Below are 21,097 nucleotides of genomic sequence, written 5' to 3' on the forward strand. Positions count from 1 at the left end.
CTGATCCAGATTTTCCCAGGGATTTAAACCACAGACCTTTGATCCACAAACCATTTTCAAAAACTTCTTGGCTAACCCTTGTCAGAAGCCGATTTTAAATCTTTTCTCCCTCCTGCCTTTCCCATCAGGGACCGAGCTCCATTCGTTCTGACCTCTGACATGGCGTACGTCATCAATGGAGGCGAGCGTCCCACCAGTCGTTTCCAGCTGTTTGTAGACTTGTGCTGCCAGGCCTACAACCTCATCCGCAAGCACTCCGGGCTTTTCCTCAACCTGTTGTCGCTGGTGAGACAGAACACACACACAGACAAAAACAATATATACACACACATATGAACAGATGGGGCATAGATTCATATAGACACCAGCTACACATACATACATAGCAGAAAGGATTACAGCACATTCTGTCACTTAAGTGTTACATTAGGTAGTTGTTGTGAGGACAAGGTAACAAAGTAAGGTAACAAAAGATTTTTTTTTATAATTGGCCAATCTGCAGATAATTGTCTTGATTGATTAAATAATTGTTTGGTCTATAAAGTATCAGAAAATAGTGACAAACACCCATCACAATTTGTCTTAGTTGAAGATGACATCTTAAGATGTCTTGTTGTACCAACAGTACAAAACCTAAAGATATTCAGTTTATAAAACAACAGAGAAAAGCAGCAAAATGTTGCAGCTCTAGTTGTAGTGCATTGTTCTAGATTATTTTTCTTGCATCTTGCTGCAGAATTTCAGCATCTTTGTCAGTCTTTTTAGTAATTTTGGCCTCCTTTTTAAAGTGTCCTCCTTGTGTAGCTGTGCTGTTTTCTTTTGCACCTGCAAGAGCCAGATGAGGACATATGCAAACAAAGCAGCTGTGCCTTGATAATAAATCAGTGCTTCACTGTTGTCCTGGAAATGTCTGTTTTACAGAGTATGCTTTAGTATATGGCCTCTTGATGTTTCTCACAAGAATTTCTACAGTTTGTTGTATTCCTAAAGGGTAAATTATATTTTTATCATAAACACAAAGGGCAGTATAAGATTATATAAAGGCAGGATTAAATCCTAACAATTCTATTATTATATGTGGTATATATGTATATTGTAGATTGTATGGAATACTGTGACTGTAAAAAGAAAAAACATAAATTTGTTCTGAACTTCTAAAGAAATGACCCAAAAATCCCCAATTCATCCCTTCTCGTTGTGTGTCTCTGTCATAGATGACGTCCTCAGGCCTCCCAGAGCTGACCGGCTCTCAGGATCTCAAGTATGTGTTTGATGCTCTTCAGCCCCACAATACAGACGCTGAGGCAACTATCTTCTTCACCAGGTAAATGCATTCCCTTCTATTCTTCCAGCGCTGAATGGTCTCCACTCCTGTTTCAGTAAATAACAAATAAATGATAATAATAAATTGCACAACTCTTACACAACCTTTAAATTGGAAACCTCACAAGGAAAAGGGTATTCCCATGTTGCAGAGCTGTTATTTTGCCCCGACCATTTATCTTGAGTTCAAGGCCAACTTTTTTTTCTTTGCTGCTATTATCTAAAATATCCACCAGGTGGCGTTATAGGCATAGGAGGGAACAGAATAGCTGTTGTTTCACATTACAGCAACAAAACCTCCGTCTTGTTTTTGTGGGACAGTTTTTAACCAAGTTTGTTGCCTTGTGACAACTTTGTGTATAACTTTGTGTCAAAGAGAAAACAGAATATTGATTGGATTGTTTTACCTCCACCTCTCTGATTTTCTTCTTTTCCTCCCCTTGCCCACTATTCCCCTCCTCTCCAGGCTGATAGAGTCTAGTCTGGGCAGTGTGGCCACCAAGTTCAACTTCTTCATCCACAACCTAGCCCAGCTACGATTCTCTGGTCTGCCAGCCAACGACGAGCCCATCCTTTCTTTCTCCCCCAAGACTTACACCCTAAAACAGGAGGGCCGCATCCTCCATGCCTCCATCTTCTCCTTCCAGAAGAGATACAACCCCGACAAGCACTATGTGAGTTTCAGTGTGTCATGGTTGTCTGTCTTTTCTGTCTTTCATCACATCTTTGAATGTAAACTGTACTGACATCTGATCTCCCTCCTTGTCATGTCTGTGCAGACGTATGTGGTGAGGATCCTGAGGGAAGGTCAGAATGAGCCCCAGTTTGTTTTCCGCACTTTTGATGAGTTTCAGGAGCTTCACAACAAACTCACTATCCTCTTCCCCCTCTGGAAGCTCCCAAGGTAAGGCATCACAGCCTTTTTGACCCTCAACCTCTTTGTGTCAAAATTACTGATCTGAATTCTTTAATAGAAAAATGTGATACAGTACTTTTTTTTATTGACATCAGGGCTTCGAATAGAAGCTCATGCACACATTCTGGAATAATATCCCTACGCTGCAAGCCCATTCAATATTCTCCCTTCTGGGGATGCTATGCAGATGTTACCTCAGTACAGTAACATTGAGGAGAATTGCATCAGATTCTGTCAAATAGTAAATATACCTTGCCTGTCGCCTTCTCTCTAGTTTCCCTAACAAGATGGTGCTCGGTCGCACTCACATCAAAGAGGTGGCAGCAAAGAGGAAGCTTGAGCTCAACAACTATGTCCACAACCTGATGAGGAGCTCCACAGAAGTCACGCAGGTACACACATTTTTACTCACTGTGGACTCAGCACAATCATAGCTAGAAGCAGGGAGAACTCAAAACTGTCTTTTGTGCAGTATAGCAGTTATAATGCCATACATCCTAAAAAGAAAAAATATTTATTTTATTTAAAAATCAAAAAAACATAATCAATATGAAAAACATTTTTCCAAGTGCCCACAAGTTTCACCAATAATGGAAAAAATTGGGCTTCCACATGCTATGCATACCGAAATATTTACATTTTTACTTGCCTCTCCACTTGTCCTCTCGTTCTGGCTCCCCCCTCCTGCAGTATAATAACTGAATTTTAATCACATGACTGTTGCTCTCAGCTTAGTGATTAAACTCTTCCCAGCTGTGTTCAGGTGATGCAAAATTTTGAATGAGACTTATAGAATAATGTGATTTGGAGGAAATATTACTGTTTTAAGCTTAGATTTGGTTTCTTTTCCAGACATAAGCACCTCAGTACATGGTTCATTAAAGCCCTACCTGAATTTGAAAGTACCACAATAATTTCTGTTTTGAAGTTTCTGGCTATGATAAACGGTTTAATTTTGGAGATTTTTTGTTTGTTTGTTTGTTTTGTTTTTAAGAAAACATGCATTTCAAGCTGGTCCATTGGTTTTGGGGCCAATGTTAGTATTCTGTTCCAGTCAGTGAATAATAACTTGTTCTTTGTTTCTAGTGTGACCTGGTCTACACCTTCTTTCATCCAATTGCACGAGATGACAAGACAGAAGGTTTAGATGCCACACCCAAAGCACCAGGTAAAGAAAACCTGCATTTTAAAGTCCCATTCTCAAGTATTTGTCATACTCAATTTACGACAAATACAGTGAGTATGATACAGGGAGGTTGCAACTTAAACGATTCAGCTGTAATGTTGGTAATCATTTAATAATTCTATTTTTTTTTTATTTCTTAACAAAGGCTGTGTTTATTTGATATGGGTGTATTCTCGTGTTAACAACTTCATGAATGTGATGTTGTATCTGATTGTTGCAGAGCCTCCACTGAGTCCCACTTCAGGCCGGGTGGAAGGAGAAGTGAAGCTCTCAATCTCCTACAGGAACAGCACTCTCTTCATCATGGTCATGCACATCCGAGATCTGGTAAACACACCAGTTATTTCATACATATCCTGAGACAGTTAATGCTGTTTCATTATTATTTTGTTTATCTACCTGCTGTCATACTATTAATCCATCATCTCCATCTCAGGTTTCCGAAGAAGGAGCAGATCCCAACCCATATGTGAAAACCTACCTGCTTCCAGATCCACACAAGACTTCCAAACGCAAGACCAAGATCTCGAGGAAAACCAGGAACCCTACTTTCAATGAGATGGTGAGGAAATACTAAAACATTATTGCCTATATTTATATATTCCTCAACTCAAAGACATGGTTTTGGTTGTATAAAAGTAAACATAAAAATTCACTTGTCCCTCCTCTTCCTCCGCAGTTGGTGTACAATGGCTACAGCAAGGAAACCCTGGGCCTGCGGGAGCTTCAACTGAGCGTGCTCAGCGCCGAATCGCTGCGTGAGAACTACTTTCTGGGCGGCATCACGCTCAGACTCAAAGACTTTGACCTCAGCAAGGAGACGGTCAAGTGGTACAAACTTACGGCCGTCCCCTACTTCTAAACCCCTAACTGCCTCTCCGACCTCTCCAGATACAAGCTGCATTCACATCACATGGGAAAGGTGGCAGATGCGGCCTTACTTGAAAATCACCTCAGTGTCAGTTCATAAAAATTTACTTCAGCACTTGGGGGGTCTGGAGCCTCTCATTTTTTTCAAGGATTTCTGACATCATCAAATTTTAAGTATACATTGTGATATTTTCATTTCAAATCTAACAAACCAAATGGACCATTTTTTTTACAGTTTGTAGATGAAAAGCATGTATTACTAAGTACATATGTGTTGGATAACTGATCAGTATCGGCTGATTCTATAGAGTTTCATCATGGTATTGTTAAAGCTACCAAAGGTTGAACACCTCCAAACCTTTGTTTGTAACAATGACCATGTTGCTTCTGTGATTATTCCCATATGACATGAATGCAGACTTAAAAACTCCTTCAGACGCACCCTCAAAGGGCGATCAAACAGGCCGATTCTCAAACCCTCAAAGAGGAACCTTGCTCTCCATTCTTCCCTTATTTTTCTTTAACTAATCAAGATTGTTTCTGTGCTAAAACAATCTCCACTTATTTTGTCTCTCTTTTTTCCTAAACTAAAACGAAGAGCTGTAATGTTTTGTACATTTTGATATTAGAGGACCAAAACGGCTTACTTTCAAAAGAGTATATATAGATTGACACATTTATTTTTTAAGGAATAGAAAGGGGGCTCATTTTTACATTTTCCTTGTTTATTTTCTATATAGACAAATAGGAGGCATCAGGGTTTCCTGCTTTGCAGCAGACACTTCTGGGTAAATTAGTCCAACATACCAGACTCCAGGAAATCATCAGTGACCTTATGATTCCCCAAGAATGTGCCAAAAGTAATGAGAGGGAAAGTAAATCATACCACTCTCCCGAGTAGGGAGCTGAACAGGGTGCCTTTGTTTGTGCTCACAATCTCTATAATGCTCATCTTGGCCTTACTGCTATATATTTTATTAACAATCTGATATGTCCTTATTAAATAAAAATCTATATTCTGTAAAGCTATATCAGTAGTTCTTCCAGAGCAGGTCTAAAGGTTTTTTTGTAACAGTGGACTGCCACTAAATGCACACTACCAGGTCTCTCTTGATTACTTGACTATTTTCACACAGCACACCTTAAAGGGGAATTTGTATCATAAGCTTTGAAACACTCTTGTCTGTGCTCTGGATGAAGAGACTATGGTTGCTCAATATCGCTGATCATAAGTCAGTTCAGTGTTTCCTTCAGGTGGTTTAAAACCACATATCAGAGTTTTCAAAATGAAGTTTAGAGACTGAGTAAAAACTGGAGTCTGGACATGAGGCTGTTTCAGCTCAGGCAGCAATACCACACTCACTCCCAGTGCCTAATAGTGGTGTAATGACGCCGTGATGATTAAATGGGTAAAAGGTTATCAATAACTTAAACTGCCAGTGAAGTTCAGATCCAGCAAGGTTTTATTTTCACATGAGAAAACATTCTGAGTTTTGAGGCAAACTGAACATAGATCAGCGCTTTAAAGGCAACTTTATCTTAAAACATCTCCACAAAAAGGGAACAAGATCCTGAGCAAGAGATTAGCTGCTTTCCTCTCCACTCGCTAACTATAAATTGTTGTTAATGTTTAATAAAGAAATTAAGGTGAATTTATCTGAAAAGTTTTTTTAGGAGAAGATCTACAAGACATTTGTGATCTAAGGGCAACACTCACACTATGAATATTAGTGACTTGATCCACTCTTTTAGTGACTGTACAAAGAACGCAAGCAGAGTTTGTATTAACATGGCCAGTTATTTATTCCTAATTGGTGACCTGTAACCCGAATGGATCAGTGTGTACTGTAATCCCTCTTTCCTAAAGCATATTAAATGTTTTTGGAACAAATGTTATGTGACGTTTTGTTTGTTTCTGTTGTATAAAATGTGTTGGGTGTTCTGAAGGTGAAGTGCATGAATTATAGACACATGGCAAGTTGTTAATTGTCAAACAGCATGCACCATTACAGTGAAACAGTCGTTGGCAATTAAATTCTTATATGTGAGTGCTCTTACAGTTACCGTACATATAAAAAAAATCACATAAGTGCAACTAGTGCCAGCTAGTGGCACATAAATATGTTTTGATGCACAAATATATACTGGTGCTTTTTAACCTATTTTTATCCAAATAAGAGTGAGTAACCTATAAGATTGTATTCCTTCAAACCATTTACATGGTATAGGTACAATTACTTACTTCTACTACTGCAGTTACACTTATGACTGCCTCCATTAATGCAGATGTGAATTTGGCTAGTTCAAGACAAGATGGGAGAAAGGTGGCCTGCCAGATGTTTTTAGCAAAAGTAATAATGATTACAGTTTTAAACATTCTTTAAATATGTAAGATCCTTAACTATTCATTATATTTCATAATCTGCATGGCTGGAAGAGTAACACTTTTTGCAGGAAGTCAGTCAAATAAGAGAGCTTGGGATCCTAATATCATAGAGCCTCTTAACAATACAAAAAAATATATGTGCTTGGTTTAAGCCTGCTTCCCACCATTAAGTTTCAGTTTTGGCCATGCAAGGGACAAAGTTTGAGCTCCCATTATAGTGAATTCCCCATCTGCATTTTCCCAAAGTTTGCCAAAACACAAGGATATTCAGTTTACTGTCATGGAGGAGGTGCTGGAATCAGAGAATTTACTCTAACTTTACTCTAATTAACTGATTAATCAATAATCACCATAGTTGGTGACTTATAATTTAGTTGACAAGCAATTGGTCGTTTGATTAATTGTTGCAGATCTTGTATATTCCTCTATACTTCTCATACAGAAGTGGTGGCCCACCACAGCAATTAATTGTAAAAAAAAAAAAAAAAAAAGAAATCAATAAATTAGTCTTCAACAGGTGACAACGTGTTAAAGGACTTACATTTTGACTTTGAACTGAGCCCTAGACTACTCCCACCCACCAGTTTTAACAAATAATTGTAAGGGTAAATACTGGGATCATAATTTAGGACAGCTACAGGTTTTACTCATTTTATAACAGCATTATTTTTCTTATCAGAATAGAAGAGTACGAGTCTGATTGGGTGTTTCTGGAAAACCCTGGAACTGCAGTTGTTTTTAAACCTGTATCCAGATAAGAAAACGTCTGTGTCAAACAGGAAGTATCATCAAACCTGTCTGCGCACAGCTGATCGTGACGTCACTCGTCAACATGGCGGACTGGGACAGAGGTAATGTTTTTGACACGTATTCATTTCTAAATGTTGAGCCTTTGACCGCCTCTAGCAGGACAGAGCTAACGTCACAGCCATGTAATGGAGTTTATAACATAAACTACAGTTCAGACTAGTAGTTTACTCTGTGTCTGGGTTTGTTCCTTCACTTAGAGCCGAACACAAGTCTGGAGCTAGCTAGCAGGCTAACTAGCTGAGGAGTTTAACGTTTTAGAGCTTCTGGGTTCATGTTGCTGTCCGAACATGAAACAGGTCTAGACCACGACGAATATGCCAACATTATTGTTCCTGGTGTTAGTGATAAGCTTATTTAATATGAGCACATAGTTGCCATCTAAAACTCCGAGGATGAAATGATAGCTTGTTTACTGTCGGTACATCGAGGAACAAACAGGACATGGAAAAGGATATGTTTCTTGTTACCTAAATCTGGGTCTATTCCCTATCCCTCACCCCAGCCAGTCATCTGCTAGCTGTGCCAAAAACTTGAAGGGTAACTCCACCGATTTTACACATTAAAATGTGTGTTCACAGGTTTTGAGGAGCACTACTGCATTTGTGAAAAAAGTAGTATAAAACCTTTCGTGGCTCCAGAGAAAGCTGGATGTAATCTGATAAACCTTACCCAAACTAAGTCATTTCTTTAACCACTGTTTCATTTATCATCTGACATGTTTGTGCGTTTCCAGGTCATGGCTCTGTGGATGACATGCTGGATGCCGAAAACAAAAGGATAGCTGAGAACCTGGCCAATAAAGTCTCCAGACTGAAATCTGTGAGTCACAACCAACAAGCACTCTCTTCATCTACTAGTATCATAATTTCCAATAGATCTGTTAATGGTTTTTAGACGAGGCGATTCCTCAGATGGTTAATTCAGTCTGACCTACAGTCCACACAGCTTTGAGTATTAATGTGACACTAACATGAATCGGATAAGAGAGTTTGAGGATAGAGGGTGTCATATGATGGACAGATTGTAAAGCCCCTTGAGACATATTTGGGACAATAAGATCAATAAGAAATTACTGCTCCTCTGAAGCCACGAATATGATGTACAGTATGTTCCTTCTTGAAATCTGCATTGATGTTCTCTTTTATGTCTGTAATTAGTGCAAGACCTGCCATTTTAACTTTTGATCCTCCGTCCTGTCTCTGAATCTGACAGCTGGCGTACGACATCGACAGAGAGGTAGATGATCAGAACGAGTATCTGGATGGCATGGTGAGTCCTTCCAATCTATGAAGCCATATAGGAATGTATAATTATTAGCCTTTGTTTTTGAATTTTCATTTGCATGCCACATCCTTGGAAAGAGCTGACTTCTGATTAACTGACAGGCGTCAATTTAAATGATATGCATCATCTATTCTTTCTCTCAGATGATTTTTTCCATCCGTCTCTGGTGATTTTTATTTTTCCATTCAACAACAACACATCCCGTGATTCGGAGCCATCAGTATACTTTTTAAGCCTCATGGTAGCTGTAGTTATTGAATTGCGTGGAATGTTACATTGTATATGACATCAAGTGACTGCCATTAAAAAGGCTTCAAAAAGGGATGCTGCTGTCAGCTGATCTTCAGATACATCCACACAACTCTTCTGGGTTTAAATGCATTTTTTTTTAATGTACAGGGGTGTTAAATTACAGATTTGATTCTCAAATATTCTGCCTGCTACTCTCTCCAATTTGTGAAATCCCCTTCACAATCTTACCCTTTCTCCTCTCCTTTGTCTATAAGGACTCGAACTTCCTAAGTGCAACGGGTCTGCTGACCGGCAGCGTGAAACGTTTCTCCACCATGGTCCGATCCGGCAGAGACAACCGTCGCATCCTCTGCTACATGTCTGTGGGCCTGGTCCTGGTCTTCTTCCTGCTTTATTACCTGGTCACCAGAATTCAACGCTGACAAGAAAACCAGATCACCCAGGAGCTGGTCCTGATGTGGAGCTCAGACTGTAGACTCTGACATCATAATCATCTCTGTGGTTCAACAAACCATGCAAAGTAGAAGACTTTTTATTCTGCACCAAAGTGAGAAAGCAAACAGGAAGTGCACCGAAAACATTTTGTTGATTTGTTGGACTGACCAGCAGGAATTGTTGGTGCAGGGGAAATGGTAGTGGGTGTGGTCATGCCTAATATATATATTTTAAAAAATGCCTGGACTTCGGGCTTTTCCACAGGGCACAGTCACTTCCTATGGCAGCCAGGAAGTCCTAATATGGGTAAAGAGAAGCTAGAGTCTGAATGCAGCTCAGGTGGGAGTGGCGCCAACTACAGCTGAGTGTGGGCTAACTAACCTGTCAATTAAACTAAAACCTACGTTTCATCACAGGGTAGCTGGGTCTCAGTTTCAGACTGAAAAATAATTTAAAGCAAGTTTTGAGTTGTAGCTGCTCAAATTCAAAATTACTTAAATAAATATTAAAGACTAAAAAACAGTGTGGTGGTGACTATTGACTCATATAGTGGGAAAAGACTTGGAGCTGCAAAAATCTAATTAAATGTTTAAGTTTCGCAAGACAGCTACAGAAAGGTCAGGAGGAAAAATATGAAATCTTTGGTAAACATTTTGCTTTTTCTTTATGAAGTTTAATTGGCAGCGTTATTCCAAGATCAAATTTTGATGGATGTCAACATACATATTTTGCTATTTCCTGTCAAAACCAAAAACTTTTTTTTTTGTTTGTTTGTTTGTTTGTTTTTTTTTAAAGATGTTTAGTGTTTAAAACTGGAAAAGTAATGGGGATTTGGACACACCAGTGACGATCTGCTGTTTAGTGTAGGAAGTGACCCCACCACTTGCTATTGGCTGGTCTTTGGTGCACCAGGTGATGTCACCATGTGTTGAAGTCCATCATTCCATTCATTTTCATTGTCTCTTTGTTTTTTGTTTTATTTTACACCTCAATGTTAACAAAAGTTTGTGTAAGCAGCTTGCTGTTAGCTTTTTCTAAGCATCTAATTAAATTTTATATATTCTATTCAGTTGATTGACAGGAGATAAGACTATAGGCCAATACTACATACTGTAATATGTGATTCTATTTTTCTAAAAAAAAAAAAAAGTATTTAAACATCGGTTTGTTCAGTTGTGTCTTTAGTTTGATGAGCAATATTAGCTCATTGTGTGTTTGCAGTTCAGCCTGTTTCCTTCAAATAGTAGAGAGGAATAATTGGGACCTGTTCTGTTTGTGGTGTACAGGGACATGTGCATCGTTATAGTTTGCCTTTTTACATTTTATTCCACATCCAGTCCGTCTGCACAGCAGATCACTTCTGAAAGAGACAAGAGAAAATTTAAGAGGGTAATAAAGAGTTTACTTTCTCTATGTGTTTACATTCCAGCTGTCTGGACTGCTAATCAGCCACAGCTAACATTTAATATTATTATTATTATTATTATTGTTAATACACAAATGGTTTTAATTTTTGAACTTGTAGGAGATAATAGCAAAACATATATTTATAACAGTCTACATTAACAAAAAGAAGTATGTTTTTATTTTCATAACATAGTATGACTAAGATTGATTGTATTTCAGTAACCAAATGAAAATAATTTATAATTCAATAAAAGACCGATTGCAACAATATATCACATCATAATTATAATAAGTCAGGGTTTTTTTTTTTTTCATTTATATTTATGTGAATGTTATTTCCCAATATGAAATTTATAAATGCTAAATTTGAAAAACAAAATTAAAGAATGGAAACATGAGTTTGTTGATATGGAATTTAACATGCAATAAATTGTCTATAGATTTAGATTATCTGAACCCTGTGAAAGACAAGTAGCTGAGAGAGGATCATTGAGACTCACTGCTTTCTGTCATAATCCTTTAATATTCCTATAGCATTTCTATGAGCATTTAGTTGCATCTGTGCTACTGAAAATGAAACCTCTAACATAATATTTTAGGGGAAATAAATCACTATATGTTTACTAAATTAGACGTTTGGTGTAACCTGGGATTAGAGAAATAACCCTGTACTCCACACCACAGAGATACAAAGTAAAGCATGCAGTAAAGTGAAGGGGATGCCTATTTACTTTGCAGAATATTCAAAGGATTATCCCATCCTGTTTTTTTGACATCAGGGACCATGTTGGAAATGTATTGTTACCTATATCCATAAAGATAATCCATGAATTGAAATATTTAATAATAAATAAAATAAGAATAGATATTGAAATATTAAATAAATAAATAAAATAAGAATAGATATAAAAAATATTTTTGAAAAACAAAGTAAAAATTGATCAAAAATTAGGAGCAGAAATTACAAGGACAGGAGTGGGACAATAATGCGTCACTGTTTGAACAGTTAGGACTGATATCCTTCTCTGATTAACTTTTACCGACACATTGTCAGGATGACAGTAAATAGAAATGCATTTATATGAAAACTATAAACTAAAACTCTACATAATAGTAGATCGCTGTGTTTGACTGGAACAGACTAGAAGGGTCATCAGCGTAAAGACTTCTTTGCGTCGTTGCGTCATTTCCGACGCAGGCGCAAAATACCATTTTCTGTCGCGTGTGCGGCCTCTCTTCCTCTACCGCCATCATGGGTCGCATGCACGCTCCCGGGTGAGCTCTCTTTTTATCATTTTAAGTAAAGATTTTGTCTCTCTTGATCGGTTTTGACGGCAGGTTATAGCTTGTAAACATGGTGTGGACGGCCAAGGAACAAATTGAGCTCTTAAATTCAACATGGAAGCGAGAAAATAACTAAAATATGTGCACCTTCAAATCGACATCCATCTTCAGCTAGCTAGCATTAGCCAACGGCGCTAGCCGCTCACCACGATTTAGCTCCTTGACTTCATCGGCCGAGTTAGACAGTTACACATTACACATTTGTATTCTAAATGCAAGATTTGTGCGTGCTGTTGACGACAAAAACTAACTCATGTAAAGTAACTTGACGTCAAGTTTACAATAGCTAGCGCTAGCACGAGTGTGGCGCTGACGCTATCTGGCCCGTCTAGATATTGGCTTCCTTCATTACTGTGAAACATGCATGTGTTGTTTCTCTTCACGTTTCTCCGTCAAACTTCCATGGTGTCTAACTAGTCGCATGTCTTTCTTTTCAACAGAAAGGGCTTGTCCCAGTCAGCTCTGCCTTACAGGCGCAGTGTTCCCACAGTAAGTATTCAGAAATGTGTTTCAGCCTCATTCAGTGACAAGAGTACACATATTCTGGATCGATCGATCTGGTCAGTCGGTAATCATGTAAATATTACTTGCAGTGGCTGAAGCTCACATCTGACGATGTCAAAGAGCAGATCTTCAAGCTGGCCAAAAAGGGTCTGACCCCCTCTCAGATTGGTAAGTTTTTCTATGAGATACGTAGGTAGAGAAATGTTGTTTTATTGTATATTTAGTAGCCACTTAAAGTAGTAAGTATATAGCAGGACTGACCGTGTGACAACCAACTGCACTTGGTATGCAGGAAAAACTCATCTGTTTGTGCCACATTGAGTATGTGGATGCTTGCTAAGAAGCCTATCTTTTTTTTTATTGTGTTAGATGTTAAATTGAATTTGAAGTGCCAACAAATGTAGCAGTTTATAAAGGACCTTTACAAAACTGTTGAAGGCTGTTAAACTGGATTTTTGTGTTGGCTAGTATGAGAAGGATACTTTGAAAAACAAATGTGAGTGGATGTGACCACTGTCAAATGGTGAAGGTAATATAGATACAAATTTTACGTCCCATGACCATTCACAGACCTTATAAGTCAATTATGTCTGTTAAAAACCCAGTGTATATTCAAGTAGGGCAACTTGTGGGTTGCAGTAAAACAGCGTTTTACTAGTTTTACTGTCATTGTATTATTTAACATAGGGCGCTGGTACTTAGTGGATGGCTATGTTGCATCGGCTGCCAACTGAGCTTTATGAACTTGGTCCAGTGAAATGTTAGCTGTGGCATGGGTCAGAACAAAGAACAGGGCTGGGCAGTTCATATGTGCCGCTGTCAGATCAGCAATGTGTCCACACAAAGTGGCAGGAAAACGATCTCTTTCGTGAAAACAAGTGCTTAGGTTACAATAGGGAGCTGTGAGTGTAATTGCATACCTTAGTGGGCTCATTAATGCACACATTTAAAAAAAATGTTTTAATGTAGTAGTATTGGAACAAAATTGCATTGCAAGTTGGGAATCTTTCTGGCAAAAACTACATTAGTTGTCATTGATTGTAGATGATGCTCCTCACAGTAAATGTTTTTTCTTCCCTCTATCTGAACTTTTTATTGGCTCTATTGGAGCTTCAAACGTCTGAATCTTGGCCCACTTAATATGCCCTACTAGAACTGAAAGTTCACCCTTCACAATCCAAACATTAGTAAAGAATCCTGCTAGGGCTGTTAGATTACTGTATAAGATTCATCAATTTTGATAAACATTCAAAAATTAAGTCATGTAATCTGTTAACTTCTCAACATCTGTTTTAAGCAAAAAATGTTTGATTTGTACCTTGCTGAAGGCTTTTTGTATCCGTTTAGTTTTAAAAAGCTTGGCACGAGCTCAATCTCATTTACATAACCCGATGTGTTTGCAAACATCAAATTGTTGACAAGCTGACAGGACAAAGCATAAAGCAGATTTTATTTGAACAAAATTCTAACTTTTGAACCTATTTGTCACCGTGTTATAGGTGTGATTCTGAGGGACTCCCATGGTGTGGCCCAGGTGCGTTTCGTCACTGGCAACAAGATCCTGAGGATCCTCAAGTCCAAGGGTCTGGCCCCTGACCTGCCCGAGGATCTCTACCACCTCATCAAGAAGGCTGTGGCAGTCAGGAAGCATCTGGAGAGAAACAGAAAGGTATAACAAAACTTGTAATTTGCAAGTGCCACCCAATGCTTTGCATGCCAACTTGGATAAGGAAGCTTTTCAAAGACTATTCCTATTAGGTTGAGTTTGAGTAGCAATCAGTTTTTGTTTTTTATCTGACATTGGTCTCATGAAGTTTTAAATTTGTACTGAAATTAAAATGCTCAAGGAATAAGATACAAAAGAAAGCTCAGCAATGATAAATGTGCTCGAAATAAAGCACAATAACTTCCTTATTAATGCGGTATACTTTGGAGAATGCAGATATTCAGTAATTACTTCATACATAATATAACATGTTGTTGCTTTATTTGCAGGACAAGGATGCCAAGTTCCGCCTGATTCTCATCGAGAGCAGGATCCACAGGCTGGCCCGTTACTACAAGACCAAGAGAGTACTGGCCCCCAACTGGAAGTAGTACGTATTCCTTCTGGTTTTTCTTAACTTGTTCTTTAAATGTTGGACAAAGATCACAAGCCAAATGTTGGTCTGTTTTTGCATGTGGCTGAGTGGTTTACAACCTGCTAGGTTATTTCTGGAGTGTATGCTCAGTTGCTCCTTTTCTATCAAAGAATTTGTAAATGAAATGTAATTTAGCAAACTTTTTTTTTAGCAAAGTTGAACTCAACAGTTGCATAGATTTACTATGAACTGATCTACATGGGCTTAATTCCATGGAACGATGCACAAATCATTGTCCTGCTCTTCCTATTATTAAGAGTTGTGATATTTCTGTTGTGCTATAAAAAAGCTGGAGGTAAATTAGCAGAGTGGCTACTTGGTGCCATCTTTGCCAGTCCCCTTCACACAATGAAACCATATATTTTGTTACATGTTTTCTTCTATATTCATTTACAAGACTTTAGACCTTGAACTAACTGACTTTGGAGTTTTGAGTTTTGGGTCATTTTACTTTAACACAAACATGGATTGTTGGTCTGAGATTACAATCAAACCACAAACTGTACAAATTGACTATGTACTGTGATGCTAATTTATAAGGAGTGCTCCCTCTAATGGTTTGTTTTCTTTCTGTTTACAGCGAGTCCTCTACAGCTTCTGCTCTGGTGGCATAAACTCTACACTTTTTGGATTAATAAAACAGTTGAAATTGGAAATTGTGCTGTGTTTTTATTTAAGTTACTGTTTAGTAAATCCTGTGTTTATCATGAAATCTCAACAAGAAATGGTTTAGCCAATGGTTTATAGCACTGACATTGTATGCATGTTTGTTGATTAATTGAAAACATGTAATGGGATGTAATTAGGATACAAAAAGTAACTTCTGGTAAAGTTACAGAAAAGTAATTAAATACATTTAGTAAGAAGGGATTCAAAAAAGGATTGCAATTTAGAATAAAGTGATTAATGAGTCTACTCATGCACACACAACTGCCTCATGAGTCAAACACAATATCAGTTTTGTGAAACAAAACAGGCTTGTTATTAAAAAGTAATTTATATTTATTTTCTCTGGTCTTTATTCACGTTTGGTGTTGAGGTAATCCAAACCTAACGGAAAGTGATCAAGTTACATTAGTTTAATACTGTGATACTTGGATTACTGACTACATTTTTAATTAACTATCAGAATACATTTTTAAAGTGACCCCGATTGAATGTGGGAGTGTTAAGTTCAAACAAAGCAATTATGTTACATGGAAACTGAAAATGTGTGAGTGTTTAAGACTTTCCCACAATATTACCCTAATTTCGCTTTGTATTGATTTAATCTGAGAGGCTATCCAATAGAAAGGGCTTCCTGGAGACCGAGGAAATTACGGGCACTTTCCATGCGTCAGATGTCTCGTAATCTGGGGGAGATGTCTGTTACGTGTGGGCGGGACTTTCGGTGAACGAACCCCGCTGCGTCCAATCAGCGCCGCTTGACGTCACGACGCTTGTTTCTTTTAACGGATAGTGTTGCAACAACGAGTCATTCGCCTCTACTACGACAACGAAGACAACACAACAGAGAAACATGGAGAAAATATATGAGCACATTTGACGAAGGAGATCGAAAAATGGCACATACTTGCCGGAAAATGAAGCGACAGCACATCGACGCCTATCTGTCACTGACAAATACGCGAAATCTGTTTGTTTTCGACGAGGAATATCAGAATACGTGAGGGTTTTTTTTCCTTACATCACCGCCACAAGCCGAGAGGAAAGAAGTAAAAATGGCTACGATTGTTGGTCCCGATAAAGGTTCTGAGCGGGCGGCGATGGAGAGGTTCGGTAGTGGAGGAATGGCGCTTCTTCCCTGGACTAAACAAATACTCACCGTACTGTGGGAACAGCTTCGGTTGCTGGTTCAGGTCATTTACTACACCTTCATATCAGGTAAGAACCAAGTAAATGTAAAAACTTTGTTGTCCTGTATTTGTTTATTTGCTTTCACACCCGCCATTACTGTGGAAAAGTTGTGGTTTAATGTTAACGTTCATGTGTTTACCAGGGACCGTGGAGTCGCTAACTATACGACACTCTCCTTTGTTTATTAACATACTTAACGCCACGACGTAAATTCACTATACACCTTCATTATGATACCCCATAATAATACCTTTTAACTACAAGTTAAATCTAGGTGTTTATTACCTATTTTCAGATATATAAAGCTCTCGTCGTTTGTTTCGTTTTAAAGGGGCACTATGTAGTTTTGGAGAAGAAGTTAATATGCAGCATTTTAGTACTTACAATATGAATTAGTTAAAAATAAAAACTCAGAAATATTTCTTTTTACCATAACTGAATAAACAAGCTGTTCCCAGAGGAAAATAAGGTCCTCAGAACACTGTTTGGAGCTAGAAAGGTGGCAGGGTCCGCCACATATAAACAAAGTAAAACAGTATGAAATGTGTTGTTTAAAGGTCAGTTTGTTTATTCAGTCATGGAAACTAGATTGTTTATTTAGTTTGTTTAGGCATGAACAAAAAAATCAGCAATCGACGATCTTTCTCTCCTGATGATCATTTCTTCCCCAAAACTACACAGTGTACCTTTAATCCATTTATTGTACTTCTCCATCTACCACATTAATAATAACCGTCAAGTTGCTGTTGATTCTTCATAGTGAGTTGAATATTATTAGATTATGTTATAAGTCATTAAAAAAACAGTTCTGCTGTCAGATTTAACACAGATTAACTATAGAAATACTTAAAAGTGACACTAGGTGGCATAAATGGGTACTGTATATTTATATCAAAGTAAAGTTCTGATGACAATTATATTTTTACTATCACCCGGCCATGTCATGGTTCTATTATTATGATCTTTAAGCACAGGGCAGTTTATGTTTATTTAAAATAACCAAGTACCCAAAGAAGCGATAAAAGAGATGATAATTAACATAACACCGAATGTAACTTTAAAACTTTCTCTTTTGAATTTCAATCCACTCTAACACTTTTCTTTGGATTTCCCAGTTTTCCAGATGTTCAGGTTTGAGGTTCACGTAAGAATCACAGACGAGACAGGTCAACACATCCAGCACATGACCACGGCAGCAAACCCAACCGAATCTTTCCTGTTCTCCTCCTTGTTTGACGGAGACAACGGCGTGATGGTTGGAGGTTCCAATCCCCTCTCTAACTTCTGTGCTGATGTCGGCGACTCCTTCGCTGGGAAATCCACTGCTGAGGCCCTGCTGTCCAGTCTGCGTGCTGACGACCTGTGCTGCGGACTAGTGGATGATTTTGTGTCCAGAACAACTGGCAAAGAAGACGGCATCTTTCTTGGACACCAATCCAGCTGGAAAATGGGGTTCCCAGGCGAGTGGAACATCTTTGTATCAAGTAACGACAGCTCCAGTTCAAGTGACACCTGCCGTAAAAGTAGTGAAAGAGGCTTCAAACAGGATATTTCAAAAGAGAACATTTTCAAACAGGACACTTCAGAAGAGGAGAGAAGCTCTCACTGGAGCAGCGAGGAAGACCCAAACGTTGTAGAATTTGACAGTGAAGAAAGTAAGGCGCTTTGGGAGTCTCTGTCAAAATCTAGTGATCCTTACAACCCCTTTTTTTTCTCTGCAAGCATTTCAACAAAGACAAACATGGGGAGAAGTAAAAGCGAAGCAAGGGACAGCAGTGATACTGACTTTATGTCAGTGAGCAAGACCAGCGAGGAGATGTCAGGGCCTCGAGGCCTGAATATCTGGGTCAGTCGCTCTGACAGCGAAAGCAGTTGGAGCAGTTGGGCCAGTTCAGACGGTTCGAGCCCCGACATCGACGAAGAGAGTGAAAGACTCTTGGAGTTTTTCAGCAGCCCTGACCCCTACAATCCCATGTGCTTTACTGCGTGCACAGTTAGCAGCACAGCGCCTCAAAACACCACCACAGTCTCCAAACAACAGGCCCCACTTCCTGCACCTCCTTCCAAGTCTGACACAGACACAGAGGAGGATGACGAGCAGCTGTGGAAGTCTCTCTGCACAAATGACGACCCGTACCACCCTCTCAACTTCCAGGTCTGCCTCCAGAGCTCTCAAAAAACATCACTCCAGTCTGGAAAAGATCAAGATGCCCTTGATGTTCACCACACAAAAAAATCACCTACGAAGGCCAAGAAATGTGAAAAGGGGGCAAAAATGCCCAGAAGATCCAAAGTCACCAAGCCCACTCTGCCAGAGAGACATTTAAAGAGTCACTCCCACCCAGACAAAACCCTGGTACCCTGGAAAAGACCAGGACAAACACCTCAGTCCCGGCCAGAGGAGAAGAAAGAAAGCAAGGACAGCACCACCCAGAAAAAGGTTATTATCTATAATAATTCATAGTAAAACTGCCGGACAGGATTAGATGCAGCATTAAATGAGATCCCTGTGGGATTTGAAATAATAAGTCTTTTCTGTAAATACCACAGAGAGTTATAATGAGCTTTGATACATCAAGACAAAGGATTAAATAAATGTAACTACTCTACTTTAATCTGCTGTAGACCAAATCACTTAAACTGGAAGTAATATATCAAGGGAGTGTCTTCTGCTGACTTTAACACCCTCATGTGAGACAGTCTAGGATGAAGGTTGATTCCTGGCTCAGTAGACACGTACTGCACTGCTCAGTGTGCTAAACTGAGTTGTTGTTTGTTGTTGGTTAGCAACGCCACTGGTCGTCATGACTAAGCCAGTCATGTGATCCTCGCAAGTCAGCAGAGAGTTTTACTTCCTCGTGGACTAAATGAAGTTGCGGCAGTATTGCAAAGTCATTTTGAATCACTTATACATTAAAGCCCTGTTACATCAGGCACAAAAAACAAATCCTGAGCCTGAGGCAGAAAAATAAGTCACAGTCTTAGTCTACACGCTACACTCTTAGTACACGCCTGTCAGTGGTGGGAAGTACATGGTCTTTGTTGTGTAGTTTTTTTTTTTCTTTTTTAATTTGTAGGGTATCTTCCCATAGATTTTGATGCACATAATACTGAGCTTTGAGTGGTAATAATCATAAATGTAGTAACTTTTATTTAAAGTTAATAAAATGAAAAAGTTACCTGAATCCGTAGCAGGTTATAAACCTAAAAGATGTAGTCAAACATCATCTGATCATTTTAACCAAATTATTATTATTGAACATTTGTTTCCATTTCTTCTGGATTTCAGGTGCGTTTTTCTCCTCTGGTCCAAGTCCATGTCATGCGGACCTGGCCATTTGCTCGACAGGCATCTCGTAAAGGACACTGGGAAGAAATGGTGCGAGACCGGGACCGCTTTAGGAGGCGGATCCAGGAAACGGAACAGGCCATCGGCCACTGCTTCACCCAGCCCCACAGGGAGATGATGCGGGCGTATCTGGACGGTGCCTTGAAATAAATAAAAGTCCTGAACACTGAATGTTTAATTTCCTTTTTGGATGAGAACTTGTGATTGGTTGCAATGCAACAGTGATTTTGATTTAGGCCAATTAGAAATTTGATGTTAGGCCAACTTTATTGTTCAGTGTCAAGTTGAACAACCTTGTACCTCAAAAGGTTTTATAAATTGTGTGACTGTTGCACTGACTGACACTTTCTTATATTAACCTCAGCATTGATGTGTGGAATGTTGTTTTTGTATGCCTTATATACTAATGACCTAGTAATGTAACTTATTTATGCCCTATGGAGCTTGTCATTTATTTTCTACCTTTTGGTTTTGACTGTTTTTATGTGATTTTTAAATGTGTGAACAATCAACAGTGGTGAATCTAGAAGTTAAAAGTAGATACTGATGCTAACATAAGAAAGCAGAGCTTTACAGTACAAAGTGTTTGGAAAAGTTATGTTTAAGCATGATGAATACATAAAATGTTTTGGTGCAATTTTTGTCTTGTTGTTCAAATATTTTAGTTATTTATTTATGTTGTCTTGTACTTGAAGATGGATGTCTTCATTATTATATTGACTGGAAATGTTAGAACACTTTGTCCTGTGACTCACTCAGCTTCTCATGGTACCATCGTGTAGCCAAAAATATTTCAAAAAATCATTTGTAGCAAATTTGTCATTAGGTGCTTTGTCAAATCAATAAAATTTGTCACAATGTATCATATTTTTCTGTTTTTCAGTTTCAAGAGACGGACAAGGTGTAACACAAGATTTATGTTACTAAAATAAGAGAGGAGCAAATGACACACAGTTAGCTTACCCTGACCAGAATCACTTCCTGTTGTTGAGTCATGCAAATTTCTTTGGAATTACTTGTCTGTCTGCCATTT

The 21,097-nt window shown here is 38.6% G+C and overlaps 4 protein-coding genes and 1 non-coding gene across 6 annotated transcripts in view; all 5 read left to right on the forward strand.

The window, feature by feature from the left end:
* Positions 1-6,186, forward strand: part of pik3c2a (phosphatidylinositol-4-phosphate 3-kinase, catalytic subunit type 2 alpha) — a 46,173-nt gene extending 39,987 nt beyond the window's left edge. The window contains exons 25-33 of the mRNA XM_073471509.1: positions 129-285; positions 1,215-1,324; positions 1,790-1,997; positions 2,103-2,227; positions 2,514-2,631; positions 3,326-3,407; positions 3,646-3,752; positions 3,862-3,987; positions 4,105-6,186. Of these exons, the coding sequence (XP_073327610.1) occupies positions 129-285; positions 1,215-1,324; positions 1,790-1,997; positions 2,103-2,227; positions 2,514-2,631; positions 3,326-3,407; positions 3,646-3,752; positions 3,862-3,987; positions 4,105-4,287 (1,216 nt within the window). The 3' untranslated portion in view covers positions 4,288-6,186. The remainder of the gene's footprint in view (positions 1-128; positions 286-1,214; positions 1,325-1,789; positions 1,998-2,102; positions 2,228-2,513; positions 2,632-3,325; positions 3,408-3,645; positions 3,753-3,861; positions 3,988-4,104) is intronic.
* Positions 6,187-7,493: 1,307 nt separating this feature from the next.
* bet1l (Bet1 golgi vesicular membrane trafficking protein-like) lies at positions 7,494-10,622 on the forward strand. Of its 2 annotated transcripts, none has more exons than XM_073472945.1 (4): positions 7,494-7,532; positions 8,225-8,310; positions 8,704-8,760; positions 9,282-10,622. In XM_073472945.1, exons 1-4 carry the CDS (start codon positions 7,514-7,516, stop codon positions 9,447-9,449), a joined length of 330 nt encoding a protein of 109 aa, XP_073329046.1. In that variant the 5' UTR covers positions 7,494-7,513; the 3' UTR covers positions 9,450-10,622. The 2 variants fall into 2 exon arrangements, with proteins under 2 accessions (XP_073329046.1, XP_073329047.1); XM_073472946.1 differs by lacking the exon at positions 7,494-7,532 and adding an exon at positions 7,766-8,028.
* Positions 10,623-12,086: 1,464 nt separating this feature from the next.
* On the forward strand, positions 12,087-15,514 carry rps13 (ribosomal protein S13). The gene is made up of 6 exons (XM_073471559.1): positions 12,087-12,144; positions 12,654-12,702; positions 12,807-12,885; positions 14,217-14,386; positions 14,713-14,813; positions 15,439-15,514. The coding sequence occupies exons 1-6, from the start codon at positions 12,122-12,124 to the stop codon at positions 15,470-15,472; spliced, it is 456 nt and encodes a 151-aa protein (XP_073327660.1). The 5' UTR covers positions 12,087-12,121; the 3' UTR covers positions 15,473-15,514.
* LOC141001813 (small nucleolar RNA SNORA19) lies at positions 15,079-15,209 on the forward strand. Its single transcript, XR_012179609.1, has one exon. It is a non-coding gene; the product is annotated as a small nucleolar RNA SNORA19 (small nucleolar RNA).
* An 820-nt stretch (positions 15,515-16,334) lies between the features above and the next one.
* Positions 16,335-20,926, forward strand: LOC141001337 (uncharacterized). Its single transcript, XM_073472386.1, has 3 exons — positions 16,335-16,742; positions 17,831-19,155; positions 20,005-20,926. Exons 1-3 carry the CDS (start codon positions 16,580-16,582, stop codon positions 20,212-20,214), a joined length of 1,698 nt encoding a protein of 565 aa, XP_073328487.1. The 5' UTR covers positions 16,335-16,579; the 3' UTR covers positions 20,215-20,926.
* The last annotated feature ends 171 nt before the right edge of the window (positions 20,927-21,097 follow it).

This window comes from Pagrus major, chromosome 8 (genome assembly GCF_040436345.1).
Source record: "Pagrus major chromosome 8, Pma_NU_1.0".
NCBI lineage: Eukaryota > Metazoa > Chordata > Actinopteri > Spariformes > Sparidae > Pagrus > Pagrus major.

What these genes read in the sequence shown, in the direction of transcription:
- rps13 (XM_073471559.1), top strand. Translation starts at nt 12,122, where the DNA reads ATGGGTCGCATGCACGCTCCCGG. An exon ending in GGTCGCATGCACGCTCCCGG is followed by an intron (nt 12,145 to 12,653) that starts GTGAGCTCTCTT and finishes TCTTTTCAACAG; the next exon opens with AAAGGGCTTGTCCCAGTCAG. An exon ending in TCTGACCCCCTCTCAGATTG is followed by an intron (nt 12,886 to 14,216) that starts GTAAGTTTTTCT and finishes ACCGTGTTATAG; the next exon opens with GTGTGATTCTGAGGGACTCC.
- LOC141001337 (XM_073472386.1), top strand. Translation starts at nt 16,580, where the DNA reads ATGGCTACGATTGTTGGTCCCGATAAAGGTTCTGAGCGGGCGGCGATG. An exon ending in TTACTACACCTTCATATCAG is followed by an intron (nt 16,743 to 17,830) that starts GTAAGAACCAAG and finishes TGGATTTCCCAG; the next exon opens with TTTTCCAGATGTTCAGGTTT. An exon ending in ACAGCACCACCCAGAAAAAG is followed by an intron (nt 19,156 to 20,004) that starts GTTATTATCTAT and finishes TCTGGATTTCAG; the next exon opens with GTGCGTTTTTCTCCTCTGGT.
- bet1l (XM_073472945.1), top strand. An exon ending in AAGTCTCCAGACTGAAATCT is followed by an intron (nt 8,311 to 8,703) that starts GTGAGTCACAAC and finishes TGAATCTGACAG; the next exon opens with CTGGCGTACGACATCGACAG. An exon ending in ACGAGTATCTGGATGGCATG is followed by an intron (nt 8,761 to 9,281) that starts GTGAGTCCTTCC and finishes TTTGTCTATAAG; the next exon opens with GACTCGAACTTCCTAAGTGC.